This window comes from Phyllostomus discolor, chromosome 2, assembly GCF_004126475.2.
Source record: "Phyllostomus discolor isolate MPI-MPIP mPhyDis1 chromosome 2, mPhyDis1.pri.v3, whole genome shotgun sequence".
NCBI classification, from domain to species: Eukaryota; Metazoa; Chordata; class Mammalia; order Chiroptera; family Phyllostomidae; genus Phyllostomus; species Phyllostomus discolor.
In genome coordinates, this window is record NC_040904.2 from 9,932,391 (window position 1) to 9,946,648 (window position 14,258).

Consider the following 14,258-nt stretch of genomic DNA (forward strand, 5'->3'; position numbering starts at 1 on the left):
AGGCGCTGCCCAGAGCTTATGATTCTGTAGTGCGGTCATGGCTTCTAACTGCCCCTTGCTCCTGCCCGAGACATGGGGTGGCACACCCAAGGGTGGGCTCCTGGCCTTGCCAGCCCGAGCCGGACACTCTCAGAGCAGGGGAGGGGGGAGGCAGGTGACCCCAGGAAGGCACTGTGGCCACCCTCCACCTCGGTGTCCTCATCAGAGGGAGGCTGATGCCTTGTGGAGATGGGGGGGCAGCAGGGTGTGCCTCACACACCGAGCTGTCCCGTCCTCCAGACCCTGTCGAAAGACTCCAGCCATGGCCTTTGTGTGCTCCCTGGGTGTGTGTTTCCATTGAGTGTTTGGAGCAAATGCACACACGCACGCACTCGAGTGCCAGCTTCACCATGGGACTCTCCAGAAGAGGAGCCATCGGCGCCGTCCCCCTGTGACGGGAGAGCTGGAGTTGGCGTTTGCAGGCGGGTGCAGGCGCCTAACCCCCTCTGTGGTCCTCAGGTGTTAGCGGATGCTGTGGCCCGCCTGGTTCTGGATAAGTTTGGGGACCTGACGGACAACTTCTCCTCCCCCCATGCACGCAGGAAGGTTCTTGCTGGGATCGTCATGACGACAGGTAAACAAACACTTTGCCCTGAAAAGATCTCTGACTCTAACAGGAAAATCGTTCTGTCCTTCTTCTTCAGAATGTCTGCCACCTGCAAATGTGGGAACCGTACCTAAATTTTTTCCCAAATGTCCATCTTTTCACCCTACATTGTTTGTATTCGGGGAAGCAGGTCTGTTAGTACTGGGTCCCCCGCAGTCCCTCGTGAGTGGTCTGGGGCTGCTCGGGAAATGGCAGGAGGCATTAACTCCTGCTGCGCTGGAAAGTGGGGCGCATCCGGGTTAGCAGTTGGCGCTCGTGCCACCAGGCGGGTTTCTGTGCAACTGCGGGGGAGAGCGGGGCTCTAGCAACAGTCGCAAGTCTGTGGGGAAGGAGGCACAGTTTGGGACGGCAGGAGGAACCCAAGACACTTGTCTAGCTGTTCCCGGTCGTGGAAGGAGCCCTTCCCCAGGCCCCCGTCCCACACCCCAGAGCAGGACCTGCTGCTGCATCTCCGTGGGCGAGTCCTAGGAACAGGAAGCCTCAATCTGACCAGTGCTTAGGTCCCCGCAGGGGGGCAGGCAGGGGCGTAGAGAAAGGACCCCCACTTTCTGTCACATGGGCCCCTCTCCACTGGCGGCACCCACAGCGTGTGCAGAAAACGGGCCATGGAGGTCAGGGAGCGAGGGGCCAGGCACGGCGGATCGGTGCCCGCTGGCAGGGAGCACCACCCTGCTCTAGGCGGAGGTGGCTGCATTGTCGACTGCCTCTCCCGAGGTAGTTCTCCGGCCCAGTGGGGAGAGGACACGATATCAGTCCCCCACGCCCTGGAGAAGCGTGAAGACTCTTGCGTCACAGCCATCTCTGCCGTGGTGTGTGGGCTTCGGTGCAGCCTGGCATGTGTCTGGGGTGGGGTGAGGAGCTCTGCTGGGTAAGGTGGGTCTCAGGTGCCCTGTGACGGGTGGTGCCTCTATCCTCCTTCCTCTTCTCTCCTGACTCCTGCAACTTACCTAACTGAGCGGTGAGTGGCTGAGACCGCAGGTCCCGAGCAGGCTCTGGGACTCCTCCGCAGGCTCGGACGTGGGTGTGGTGCTGTCTCCTGGCTCTCCCGCCACCTTAGGGGAGGCAGCCGACCTCAGGGCAGCATGTGCACCCCAGCGCGAAGCCCCCTTGGGAGGCTGCTCAGAGCTGCAGTTCACGTCTGCAGGCGGGACAGCGCAGCCTGGGGCTCGGGGTTCTGACCTCAGATGGCCTCCACTCACTGGATGGCCTTGGGAAGGTTATTGCCCGCTCCGCCTGAGTTTCCTGCTCTGTAAAACGGAGGCAGTGGTACTGTGTACCTTCAGATCACGGGAAGGGAGTGAGAATACCTCACTTGGTAGACACGGCTCACTGCCCACCTCGGGGCACCCCGCCGTTCTGTAGCTGCTGGTGGTGCAGTTTGTGCCTGGTGGCAGTCAGGGCCTTCATAGTGCGCCTGCAGCACGTGGTCTGTGACAGACTGGCTCTTCTGGAGGTCCCTGGGGGCGGAGGGTTTCCCAGCAGCACAGTGAGACGGCACCAGGGACCCCCCAACCGCACCCTGTGAGGGACTTGTTTTCTCCCTGTCCCCTCCTCAGCGCCTCTTTAGTGCTCCGATGTCAATTTCAGTATTAGCAACTAGACCGTTTGGTCCACTTTCACGTAGCACTTCCCATTTGTGTCCAACCCGGCCTGTTCAAGAGCGAACTATTCCATCCCAGAGGAAACAACTTCTTCAAGTTGACCCCCAGGAGTCTCCCAGCGCCCGTCCCTGGGAGGTCTGCCATCGTGGGGGCGGTGAGGGGGCTGTGAGCTGGAACGGACCGCTCTGCAAGGCGCCCTCACCGGGGACACTCGGGGCCCGGGGGCACAGGACTGGGACTTAAAGGAATGGTCTCTCTTGTTTTCCAGGCACAGATGTTAAAGACGCCAAGGTGATCTGTGTTTCCACGGGAACGAAATGTATTAACGGCGAGTACATGAGTGACCGTGGCCTTGCTTTGAATGACTGCCACGCAGAGATCATATCTCGGAGGTCCTTGCTTAGATTCCTTTATACGCAGCTTGAGCTTTACCTAAAGTAAGTCTAGTAAGTAAGTAAGTAAAGGAAGCTGTTTTAAAAAGTATCCCCCCCACCCCACCCCACCACATCAGAAAGCACTACAAAACTTTCACTGGAAAATTCTCAAAGTGGTTACTTTGTCGGCAACAGCAAGGTTGGACCCCACTTTCTCGTGATGTTCCAGCTACAAATAGAGTTGGCTAGATTACAGTAGACACATGTATACGCACACGTGCACGCATGCACACACATACACGGCAGCGTCACAGATGTCAGATCTGTGCATGACCCTGAGCTGTGTTTTATGCAGTCCAACATCTGCAGAACTCCACCACCTGGTAAACTCGGTCATTTTCATTGTAGTCACTGTGCCTAGAGTCAGCCCCTCGTCTGTCCAAACTGCCTTTCTTTACAAGGCCATCTCTGCGCATAGTCACTCTGTTTGAAGTCATCAGTGGGAAAGAAAGGAGAAATACTCCCATTTCGATGGCATGCCCACTGTCGAGCAGACAGGAATTGTGCAAATTACCATAAGCGTGTAAAATAAAGATCCCAGCCCACGCTTCTCCGCACCCCTTTGCAAACAGGGTCCTTTGAAACCTCAGTGAGCTGGGAGAGGCTGGATTCTGACCACGCACAGCTAGAAAGTTTACTTTGCGACTGGTTTCCTTTCAGCAACAAAGATGATCAAAAAAAGTCCATCTTCCAGAAGTCTGAGCGGGGAGGCTTTAAGCTGAAGGACAGCGTCCAATTCCATCTGTACATCAGCACCTCGCCCTGCGGGGACGCCAGAATCTTCTCTCCGCACGAGCCCATCCTGGAAGGTACGGCCAGGTCTCCTGGCAGTCAGCCGTGTCTCCAACTTCATGGCCATGCAGCGACAGACAAAACAATAAACTTATACATTAATATCCTTTTTTAAATGTCAGCCTTGATTGTGGTCTGAGGAATATATAAAAGCATGGGGTTTTACTTTTCCGTGAATAATTAATTAGAAAGTTTTGTTGGATGAAAAATGTTGATTCTCATAAACTAAGAAATTGAAGCCCTGGCTGGTGTAGCTCAATGGATTGAGCGCGGGCTGCGAACCAAAGTGTCGCAGGTTCGATTCCCAGCCAGAGTACATGCCTGGGTTGCAGGCCATAACCCCCAGCAACCGCACATTGATGTTTCTCTCTCTCTCTCTCTATCTCCCTCCCTTCCCTCTCTAAAAACAAATAAACAAAATCTTTAAAAAAAAAGAAAAGAAAATAACTTGTACCTTTAAAAAAACAAAGAAAGAAAGAAATTGGAGTGGAGCGAGGATATCAGACCATATTTGCCTTCGGCACTTAAATTGGGGTAACGTGTGCCTCTGAACCAGCGGCGCACAGCCTCTCCCACGTTTCTGATGGATTTTAACTTACTCGGCATGTAATCGGTGCGTTTGGCCGAAACTCCCAGAGCAGGTTCGGGCCGGTGAAAAGGAGCCCCCGTTCAGCTGCAATTCCCCGCCCTCCCCCGTGTACCGGTTGGTTCTTCAGTCACGTACGAATTCGTGTCCACGTCCCCTCCCCAGGCTTCAATGTTTATGACAAATGGAAAATTTAATTACGTTTTGTTCCTTGATCATAAAAGCCACACATCCCCCCCACTGTGGGAAATTGCTAAGGATTTTTAAAATAAGAAGGAGAATTTAAATCACCCGGGTTCGTGTGACCCAGAGGTGGTCACTGTGAATGTTTGCACGCACTTCCTGTGGGCTTATTTCTGCACTCTTGTGGGCGGTATTTTGAAAATTTAATACATTTAATACATTTTCAAAAAATGAGGAAATACAATAAACACTCAGATAGCCAACACCTAGAATTAACAAACGTTAGCATTTTGTCCTGTTTGCCTCAACTGCTTTTTTAATGATAGAAATCGATCACTTTGGTCAATAAAAAGAAGCCCTGTTTTCCCCCAATCCCTCACAAGGCCACCTCTGTGACTTTGGCTCGTGTTACATCCTTCCGGTCCAGTCTCGTGTGCTCACGCCTCACGCGGGTCCCGTGGACACGGAATGTGGCCATGTGCACAGAGAGGCATGGACTGCAGCGTGAACCTGCAGGGGGCGCTCCGACATGTTTCTCAGTGAGTGAGACGGACGGTTTCCTTCTCCGTTTCTCCCAGAACCCGCAGACAGACACCCGAACCGCAAAGCCCGAGGCCAGCTGCGGACGAAGATAGAATCCGGGGAGGGGACCATCCCCGTGCGCTCTAACGCCAGCATCCAGACGTGGGACGGGGTGCTGCAGGGGGAGAGGCTGCTCACCATGTCCTGCAGCGACAAGATGGCACGGTAAGGGCCCCGGGGACCCCGGCTCTCCCTCTGCGCCAGACTCACCCCTGCCGGTTCCCAGGCCCTTCTTTCCCGGTGTGCCGGTCACCCCCGCTGGCTTTTGGAACAGTGGGGGCTCATCCCCAGTGTCCCCCCCACAGCCTTTGAGTGACTGAGGCTCCAGAGGGGCCCCAGGACCCTTCGAGGGGGCGGAGGTGGGCCTTTACCCAGGAGGCTCCAGGCGGCCCCTTGCCCGTTGTTGCTGCTGCTGCATGTGGTGTCCGGGGTGAACTGACGCGTTGCACTGTGAACTGATGAGTTGCTCTGTGACGCTTTAAAACAGTTTGCTCCCACGGAAAGCACAGTTCCTCGTTCATCGTCGATGAGACTGCAAGGGTCACACTCACTGTGAGTTAGTAGTTGGGGTGACTGGTATTTACGTTGTACAAACAACGTGACACCCGTCGCAGGCGTGTTGCTCTGAGCGCCGAGAGCGCCGCTGGTGGGCAGGCCGAGGGGGCGCTGCGGGCACACGTGGAGTTTGTACCCCTCGGGGGGGGGGGGTGCCATTCCTTCCGGAGCCGGCGTCATCCATGCTCAGAAAACCCCGCTCCTTCGGGTGCTGGCCTCCTTTCCAGTAGTTCTTTGTCTTTCAACAAACGTTTATTTGAAAGAGGTTAAATGGTAGAAAAGCGTGTAAAATGAAAATCTCCTCCCTTCCGAGCTCCCCGTGGCCTGTTGGGAGTGGGCTCCTGCCCGCCGCCCCGACAGCGGTCAGGGCTGACACACGCGTGTGCACACGTCTTCTTGGTTGCTCGTGAGCCTTTGTCTTGGCCTTCTCCGCTGGCCCCTGTCGGGGGAGCGCAGGGACACAGAGCCCGTTCCGCCCAGCAGGGGCGCCCACAGGACGTGTTTACCTATTACACGCCCTTTGTATGTATTTCCGTGTGTGTGTGTGTCCTCGAAAAATACCCAGCAGTGTCACTTCGGGTGTTCGTGTGCATGTTGTCAGTCTGCCGTCAGGGTGCAGAAACCCTCTTGTGCTTCCAACCCCGTCCCGCACCTTGTGTTCTCAGGCGCCCCTGTGTCTGGGGGACTCGCCCTGGCGCGGTCGTGAGCGGCCCTCGGATTGCCAGCACGCCCCAGTCACGGCCACGTCACGGCCGTCCCCTCACGGCGGAAACAAGGATTTCCTTAGCCTGCCTCCCCAGTGCAGCCTTGAAGCCCCCCACACGTGCACACGCCGTAGAGGCCTCAAGCCCTGGGGTTTGGACATGGGGCGGTGCGGGGGGGACCCTCACGCCATGCAGCAGGTGTGCCGGGACGGTCCCAGCAACTGCGCTGACCAACAGTGCGCGTGAGGCTAGCTCCCCCGTGTTTCTGCCTGGCGCCCCGTGGTTTTAGTTTACGTGTCTCTTCCCACAAGGAGCGTCAGCATCTCCTCGACTGCCTGCCTCGCCGCTCCCCTGAATGTCCCGTTCACGCCCTGGCCGCTTGGCCTTCGATCTCACGCCCTTTTCGTCTGGATGAGCAGAGGTTCCTTTTCAGTCCGTGCTGCAGTCCTTAGCGGTGGGGATGATTCGGTGTCGTCTCCAGGTCCTCCTTGACTGTGTGCCGTCTTGTGTTCCACAGAAGCCCCTCATGTGATGCCACTTGATCCATGAACGTGTCACCCCGTGATTTTCACTTTCAGGGTCTCACCTAAGCAGTTCCTTCTCAAATTAAGGGCCCAGAAATGCTCTCCTGTGCTTCTCCCTAAGACCTTTATCGTTTGACTTGCACATGTAGGCCTTTAATGCGTTTGTGTTGTCAGTCATAACTTAGTTTTCTCACTCTGACTTGGCGGGCTGGTTTTCCCGGTCCCACCCCCTGAACAGTCTGTATTTCCTCACTGGGCTGCGGAGGCTCCTCGGCTGTGCGCTGAGCCCCCCACGAGGGTGGGCCTGTTCCCACGCCCTCGGCTCGGGGTCAGCCTGCAGTTCGCCGTCATTGCCCACATTTTACAGATTTCCTAGCATTTTAATATCTTTAAAGATCTGGTCGGATAAGACTGTCGTTCTCTACCCCTGTTTTGTTTTTTCAGACCTTTGGTAGATCTTTGTGAACCTCTGTCCTTCTGTGCGTGTTTTAGAGTCAGCCTGTCCCATGTCTCCAGATGTCTTGCTGACATTTTGTGTGGAATTACATTGATGTTATGGATTGATTTGAAAAGAATTGGCATAAAGTTAAATCAGTCCATCCATGAATATTGTGTATCTCTCTCCATATTTAATTGTTTTCCTTTATGTCATTTATAGTTTTCCACAAAGACGTTAGGCAACTTTTGACAAATTAATTCCTAGAATTTGATCCTTTCTGTGTTGTTAGTGTGGAGATTATCTTGTTCGCTGCTACACTCTCTGTGTGATTACTGCTGGTGTAGACAAGCACCATGGATTTCTTTGTACTGTGGTAAAACACACAATATGAAATGACCATCTTACAGATTTTTTAAAGATTTTTTTATGACCAGTTGTAGATGCACAACAAAATTAGGACGGAGGTACAGGGATTCCCATGTCCTCTCTGCCCGCCCCCACACACCACCTCCGGCGGCCCTCTGCCCCCACCAGAGGGGACCGGTGCGGTCGGCGAGCCTGCACTGACACGGGGTAATCACCCCACACCCACAGTTGACACCAGGGTCAGTCTTGGTGGCGCACGTCCCGTGGATTTGGACAGATGTGTGGTGACACGTGTCCGACGTTCTTTGCGATGTCTAAAACTGGAAGCGGTCCCAGTGGCCCCATGATTCGGTGCTGAGCAGACGACACTGCTCCACGTGGTGGGGGGCCACTCAGGCAGATCTTCCTCCTCCTCATCATCATCATCATCGTCATCTGATGCACAGACAATGTGGACAAATCCCAGAGTAATGACACAGAGCGAAAGAAACCAACCAAAAACAGCGTTCACTGTGTGGTTCCACTCCTGCACATTTCTAGAAAACGCAGACCAACCCACAGTGACGGAAAGCAGACCAGCGGTTGCCTGGGGCGGGGACCAGCGTGAGAAGGGACAGCACAGAAGGACTAGGACCAGGCGTGAGGAGGGTCTGGGGGTGACGGTCCCCTGGGTGTGTCCAGATGTCAGACCTGCCACCCTGTTTGCTTCGCTGTGGGCAGCACATTGCATGTCAGTGACACCTCGAGGACTCACAGGAGAGGGAATCACAGTGGGAGCCAGAAGATGGCCGTCAGTAGGTGACGGAAGCACCGAGGTGGTGGGGTGGGAAGAGAACAACAGGACAAACCCAGCTGAGGAGAAAGGGGGAAACAAGGACACCCGGCCAGGAGCGGCGACCAGGGCCAGTCCCTGGACAGGGGAGTGACGTCAGCGGAACTCGGGCAGCTCCAACCAAGGATGATGGGAGAGCGGCCAGACCAGTGGGGGCCGAGGTGGGCTGCAGCTGCTTGTGATGGAGCACGAGGCAACTTCATGGCCAAGAGTGCAAAACTCAGATGAAATTTTAAGTTTTCAGAAAAGTGTGCATTTCTAAAACTGACTGAAGTGTAGGTAGACACTTGGAATAGAGTTAAAGTCATTAAAAAAAATTAAACCAGTCACCCCACACCCCCAGGAAATATTGAAGAACTTCGGGAAAAGGAGGGAGGTACAGGGAGAGGAAACTGCCCACCCAGCTGGGCCCCGCGTGAGGTCCCCACACCCCTGGGGCCAGGAATCCCTGCTCCCTGCAGTCCTTTCCAGAGGTTGGAACCGTAGGGACAGGCGGCTCCCAGCTCATGCCATGGGGCTACCAGCACCCCCACCTCCGAGCCAGACAAGGACAGTAAGGAAAACCAGGTGACGAGCTGTCCTCAGTCATAAAACACATGTCCACACGTGATCTCAAGGGCAGCAAACCCAGCCAGTGGTGCCCTTTTAATAATCCCGTCAGTTCCGTCCACATCTGTCACTTGAACGTAGTTGTAATCAAAGTCTCGTCCTTCTCTGTAGCACCTGGAAGCCTAATCCCAGCACCCGGATGGGAAAGTCCCGGTGGGATGGGAAAGTCCCTGTGGGACGCGGGGTGGCTGTTGGCAGAGGGTGGTGGTGGCACGAATGCGGGGCTGGAAGGAGACCTGAGGGCGCGTGACGCACTGCTCAGGGGGACGTTCGCCTGTGTGTGAGAGGGCGTGTAAACCCGACGCCAGTGTTACTTCTCCCGCACAGAAAACTGGGTTCAGGAGCAGGCTGTCCAGAGCCGCTGTGGTGAGTGCATGGTCACCCAGAGGCCAGACCCCTCCTTCCTGTGCCATGTGGCAGGTGCCTGCTGTCCTCGGGGTCTCCTGGTGCCCCGACAGGGCCACATCCCCAAGTACCGGCTCCAATCCCAGTAGTGGAAGGGGGAAAGGACAGGCAGTGGGGGTCGGGGGGCAGCGGGGCAAGCCCCCGGCCTGCACACAGGGTGCCGTCTGGAATAGAGGGATCGAGGCTCTTGCTCGAAAGCAGGGAGGGACTGTGGGGCGGCAGCTGCAGCCTCGGCCGCGGTCGGGGCTCACCGGGGTGATGAACTGGCCGACAAACCGTCCTCTGGCCTTGTATGGCCTCTTCATACAAGGCCATACAAGAGGCCTTGTATGAAGACAGACAAGCCCTCTGTCAGCCGCACAGGTGTGTTCCCAACGAGCAAGGACCCAGGTAAAGAGTGGTGGTACCTGGCAGTTTTTATGGCTTCCACTTTGCAGGCACAGAAAGCCCAGTTATAAAGAAAACATGAATAAATGTGACTAAATTTATATTTTGAAACTTCTTTACCAAAACGCTGTAGATAGAGTAGAGAGAAAAGCCAGTATTGGGAAGAGTTTCAGATTTGCATAAGCGGTAGGTAACCCGGATTATGAAGCAGACCCCACACAGCTCAGTCACACGGGGGTGTTGCTGCAGGGGCTGGGCTGGGGGTCCTGCGAATGCTCTGTGTCTCGGTGAAACGAGGGTCACACGTGTACGCAAGTCAGACTCGGACGTGCACCCCAGTGATGTGCGCCTCCCGCTGTATCCCGATGGCACGGCGTCGGAGGGACGAGCCAGGACGAGTCAGGAGGAAAGGAGGAAGGATGCTCCTGGAAGGGACAGCACAGGGACCACGGCCGCAGCCTGCCCCTCCCAGCCCCTCCGGCACCAGGCACACGGGGCCCGCACCGCACGGCTCTCCAGTTCCACGGGCCAGGCCGATTCTGACGGCGCAGGGCTCAGTGCAGCCCCACGGGCGGCGGGCGGCCCATGAGACCGCGCAGGCGCCCACGCTCTGTCTGACCGAGCTGCAGGTCCCGGTGCCCTAGACCCCTCCCTCCTCAGGCCCGACGACGTGGCTAGAACAGCTGCTAGACTCTGGGAACGCAGTAACTTGCCATTTTACAGTAAAGGATGCGAGTCAGGAGCAGGACCGAGGAAGAGATGCCCAGGGGGTGGGGCACACGGGGCCCTTCCTGTGCTCCGAAAGCTCCCCGAGCCCCTTGGGTCGGGCGCTAGGCAGATTTCGGTCACGTGGCCACAGCTGAGTGCATCATTGGTCATTAGGGATCAACTTGATCCCATTTCCTCTTCCCCCTGCTCTGATTCTGTGGTCAGTTTCCCTGGCAACTGGCCCCCATCCCCCTAGAGCCACCTCATTTGCATAAGCCCAGGTGAGGGCTTGGAAACGGCTTCCTGTTTGGTATCACACCAACAGATGGCCACGGCCGGACAACAGAACGGCCTCGGCCCAGAAACGGCACTGGCGGCCGGAACGCTGCCCACCGTCCGCAGCCCTCCTGCCCTGTCCTGTCCTGTCCTGAGGGGGTGAAATGATCAGCCTCCTGAGTGGCTGTCATGGTTGAGAGGCAGTGGGCAGGTGCTGGGCGAGATGTCCTGTGTCTCCTGCAGAGGGACAGAGCAGGGTCCCGTATGTCCCTGCCTGAGGGGCAGGAAATGGGGGCAGCGGCAGAGGGTGGCCTTGGCGGTGGTGGCCAGGGTGGGCGGGGGAGGGGAGGGAGGGGCAGTGCTACTGCTGGGTCACCCGGCGGGTGGCCGTTTGCCTGAAGGCAGCTGCCACCCCCCCTAGGCGGCACAGGGCACAGTGATGGGAGTGGGCTGACCGTCTCACAGTGAGTTGCGTCAACTGGGCTGTGGGAAGGCGCCAGGGTCTCAGACCTGGGGACCTTGGCCTCTGTGCACTGTGGGAGGAAGCATAGACCACCCGCCTGAGGGCAGACAGCTTATTCAAAGCTGCTGTAGCAGGGGGCCCACCCACTCCGTGTGGGTGAGTGGGGGGTGCAACTCTAGTTGGGGACGAGGCTCGGCTCAGGTGTGTTGCACGGAGGCTGTGGGTCAGGTAGCCAGAAGTGAGGCCTCCTCTGGTGGGGGGCACCCCGGGCTCTCTCTGGGTGGTCCCGGGTTGGAGGCAGGGACGACTGTTGAGGTGGCCGACCCAGTCCTGACCGTTCTGGGCCAGCGGCCGTGGAGGCTGTGCTGGGTCGGAGCTGTCCTCTGACTCCCGGTCTGGCTGGCCGCTGGCTCCTGAAATACTCAGCCTCTCAGGGCGGGGCTGGGCCCTTCACGGATCTGGGGACCTTCCCATGTGGCAGCACTCTGGGCCCTGTCCGCTGGGAAAGGGCGGAAGGCAGATGAAGGAGAGAGAGGCCTGGCGGCAGCAAACCCAGCAGGGCCAAGGGAATGCTCCTCAGCTCCTGTGTGATTCTGCCCCCCCCAACCCCCCCAGCGAGTGTCACCAGCAACCTGCTGTGGACCCTGCAGCCCCCCGGTGCAGGGAGGGGCTCCCCACTCAGCAGCTGTCTGTGCCAAATTTCACGTCTTCGCACAGGCTCGCTGGGGGCATTTGACAGCATGGAGCCTGGCTCAGTAAGACAAGGCCCTTGGCCCCGCGGAGCCCCCCAGCCCGCACTGGGCGTTTCTGCCCCCCGTGAAGTCCTGCCCTCGCTGTCCCTTGTGAGGCCCTCGGGTGGGAGCCTGCAGCGGAAGTGGCGGGTATGCACGCCGCCTCCCACCGGGCCCTCTGCAGAGCTCCCAGAAGCTCCCGGAACTCTCTTTCAGAGCAGGTGTTCGGAACTAACGGCTTGGAACAGGCGGAGCTCAGTCGCTGCTTTGAAGCGGGCCCCGGGGGGCTGGGTTCAGCCGAAAGGCAGCCTGCATCCACACACACACTCTGAGCTTGCACAGAAGGGGGCGCCGTGGCTTCGGTAGGCACCCAGTCATGGGTGGCGTGCTCTCTCTTGGACGATAGGAAACCTGTGTTTCCCTTTCTGTTGGAGAGGGCGGGAGGAATGCGTTGTAGGAATTGGAGGGTTTGTCGGCTCAGCATGTGTTTCTTGACCTGCGTGCACCAGGTACACGGTGTAAGTGTTGGGCAGATCAGTGGGTGCAGCAGACAGCCAGTCACTCCCTCGGGGAGCTTTCGTGCTAGCGGGGCGGGTGGGGAGCAGGTGATAAAAAACAGACCTGCAGGTAATGCAGGAAGTTGGCATAGGAGCAGCCTGGGGCAGGACACCCAGAGGGACTTTCTGCAGGGACCAAGACGGGGAGACTGTGGCCACGAGCCGTCGGGGGCCTGTGTTCTGGGGTGAGGGACCTGAGGATAGTGGTTCAAGGGGGGGCATCAAAGGCCCTGGTGTCCTGAGTGTGGGAGGCACTGCGGCTGGCGGGGGAAGGGAGGAGGGGCCGGGTCAGCCAGGCCGGCAGCTGCTGTGGAGATGAAGATGGAGTGTTGGGGTTTTTGTGCAAAAGCGTGACCTAGTGTGGCCTGCGTTTTCACAGGACAGGCGGCTGCTGTCGGGGAGGGTGCGGGGATGGGGGCTGTGGGAGAGGGTGAAGTGGTGGGTGGCTCCTGGGTCCATTCTGAAAGGAGCTCTCTGTCAGGTTTGCTGGCCACTGGCCGGTGACAGGGATGAGGAGGCGAGTGTGACTGAATTTGGCTTGAGCTGGGTGGACCTGGACGTAAGGCAGGGCTCGTGCGGACGCTGTTCATTCACAGCTCCGACCACCCAGCACCACCTCCCTCTCTCCATGAGGGGCGGAGACTGGGCAGCTGGTGGCCAGTGCTGAGAGTAGACAGAGGGGGAGCACTAATGTTTGTGAATCAGCCTCATTTCGCTTCCCCGCCCCCCACCTCCGACCAGCGCTGCAGAGGCGGCCCCCTGCAGCCACCTGTCATCCCACCAAACCTGCCCCACACTGCTGACAGGCCACTCCCCGAAATGCACGGGCTCAGACCCTCTCAGGAAAACACTTCCATTAAATCAGGTGGTGCTACCGCCTTCTCGAAAGGTCTTCAAGAGCCTGGGTGTCCTGAGGAGCGGCCAGCCCCTGCGGAGGCCGCTCCGGTCCACCTGGCCCTGCCTTCTCCCCGGCCTGTCCGAGGCCTGCCCGCCGCGCTGGGCCTGGGTGGGCCCCCCTGCCTCTGCCGCACACTCCTTGGGGGCTGAGCTCAGGGCCGCTCTCTCGGAGCCCTCCCTGCAGTCAGCACCCTCTTCTGCTTTTTCGTAGGACCCTGCCGCCTGCCACATTGATTTCATCTCAATTCTTAATTCTTGATTCACGTGTTCACCTTTTTACGGCTTGTCTGCATCCAGACAGACAGCCACCGGGCTCCAGGAACACTTGGGCAGTGTCGTCTCCGCCCCTGTGGGCTCGGAGCCTGGGCCCGAGGGTCCCTCCTCCGTCCATGGGGCTGGAGAGAGCCAGGGCAGCGGCATGTTGAGGGGGTGGTGTGAGTCAGGCAGCTTAACGACGGGATAGTCAGTGTCTGTTGGGAATGGCTGGTTTAATAAGCCGAGCAGCCACTGCCTCTCCCAGCACCATGTGCAGGGTCCCTGCTGCCGTGCCCAGCAGGCCAGGCCCAGTGACTGGCCGGTGGCGGGGGTGTGCCTGCCCTGCCCTACCCTGCCCAGCGTGGCTGGCTCTGGCCTCCAGGTGCTAAAGGGAGCCCAACTCCAAGATGTCGCCAGAGAGGAGGAAAAGGACAGTTTACTATTTTAAGGACTCCAGAGCGATCGTCTTTATTGGAAATAATATTTACCTTCCCTTTCGATTTTTCTCACAAGAAAGGTGCCTCTCGGACACTGTTAGAACTAACCTTCAGTAAGTATGTTGTGGAAAAAGTCGTTCCACAGCTAAAGTGATATGTAAGCTGATTTTTCTCTTAACAACTCTAACCCACTAAGCCAGCTATTTCCGGGTACTCTCCTTCTCGTTGGCCGACATCGTGCAGAACTAACGGGACATCTGTGCACGAGGTGGGTGGGCATCGGGGCCGC

At 57.6% G+C, this 14,258-nt stretch overlaps 1 protein-coding gene across 2 annotated transcripts in view; it reads left to right on the forward strand.

Annotated features, from left to right (window-relative positions):
• The window catches only part of ADARB1 (adenosine deaminase RNA specific B1), a 35,268-nt gene that overhangs the window by 7,553 nt on the left and 13,457 nt on the right, over window positions 1–14,258 (forward strand). For both annotated transcript variants that reach the window (XM_028505033.2, XM_036017502.1), the window contains exons 3-6: window positions 499–613; window positions 2,516–2,684; window positions 3,342–3,490; window positions 4,821–4,989. In XM_028505033.2, the coding sequence (XP_028360834.1) occupies window positions 499–613; window positions 2,516–2,684; window positions 3,342–3,490; window positions 4,821–4,989 (602 nt within the window). The remainder of the gene's footprint in view (window positions 1–498; window positions 614–2,515; window positions 2,685–3,341; window positions 3,491–4,820; window positions 4,990–14,258) is intronic.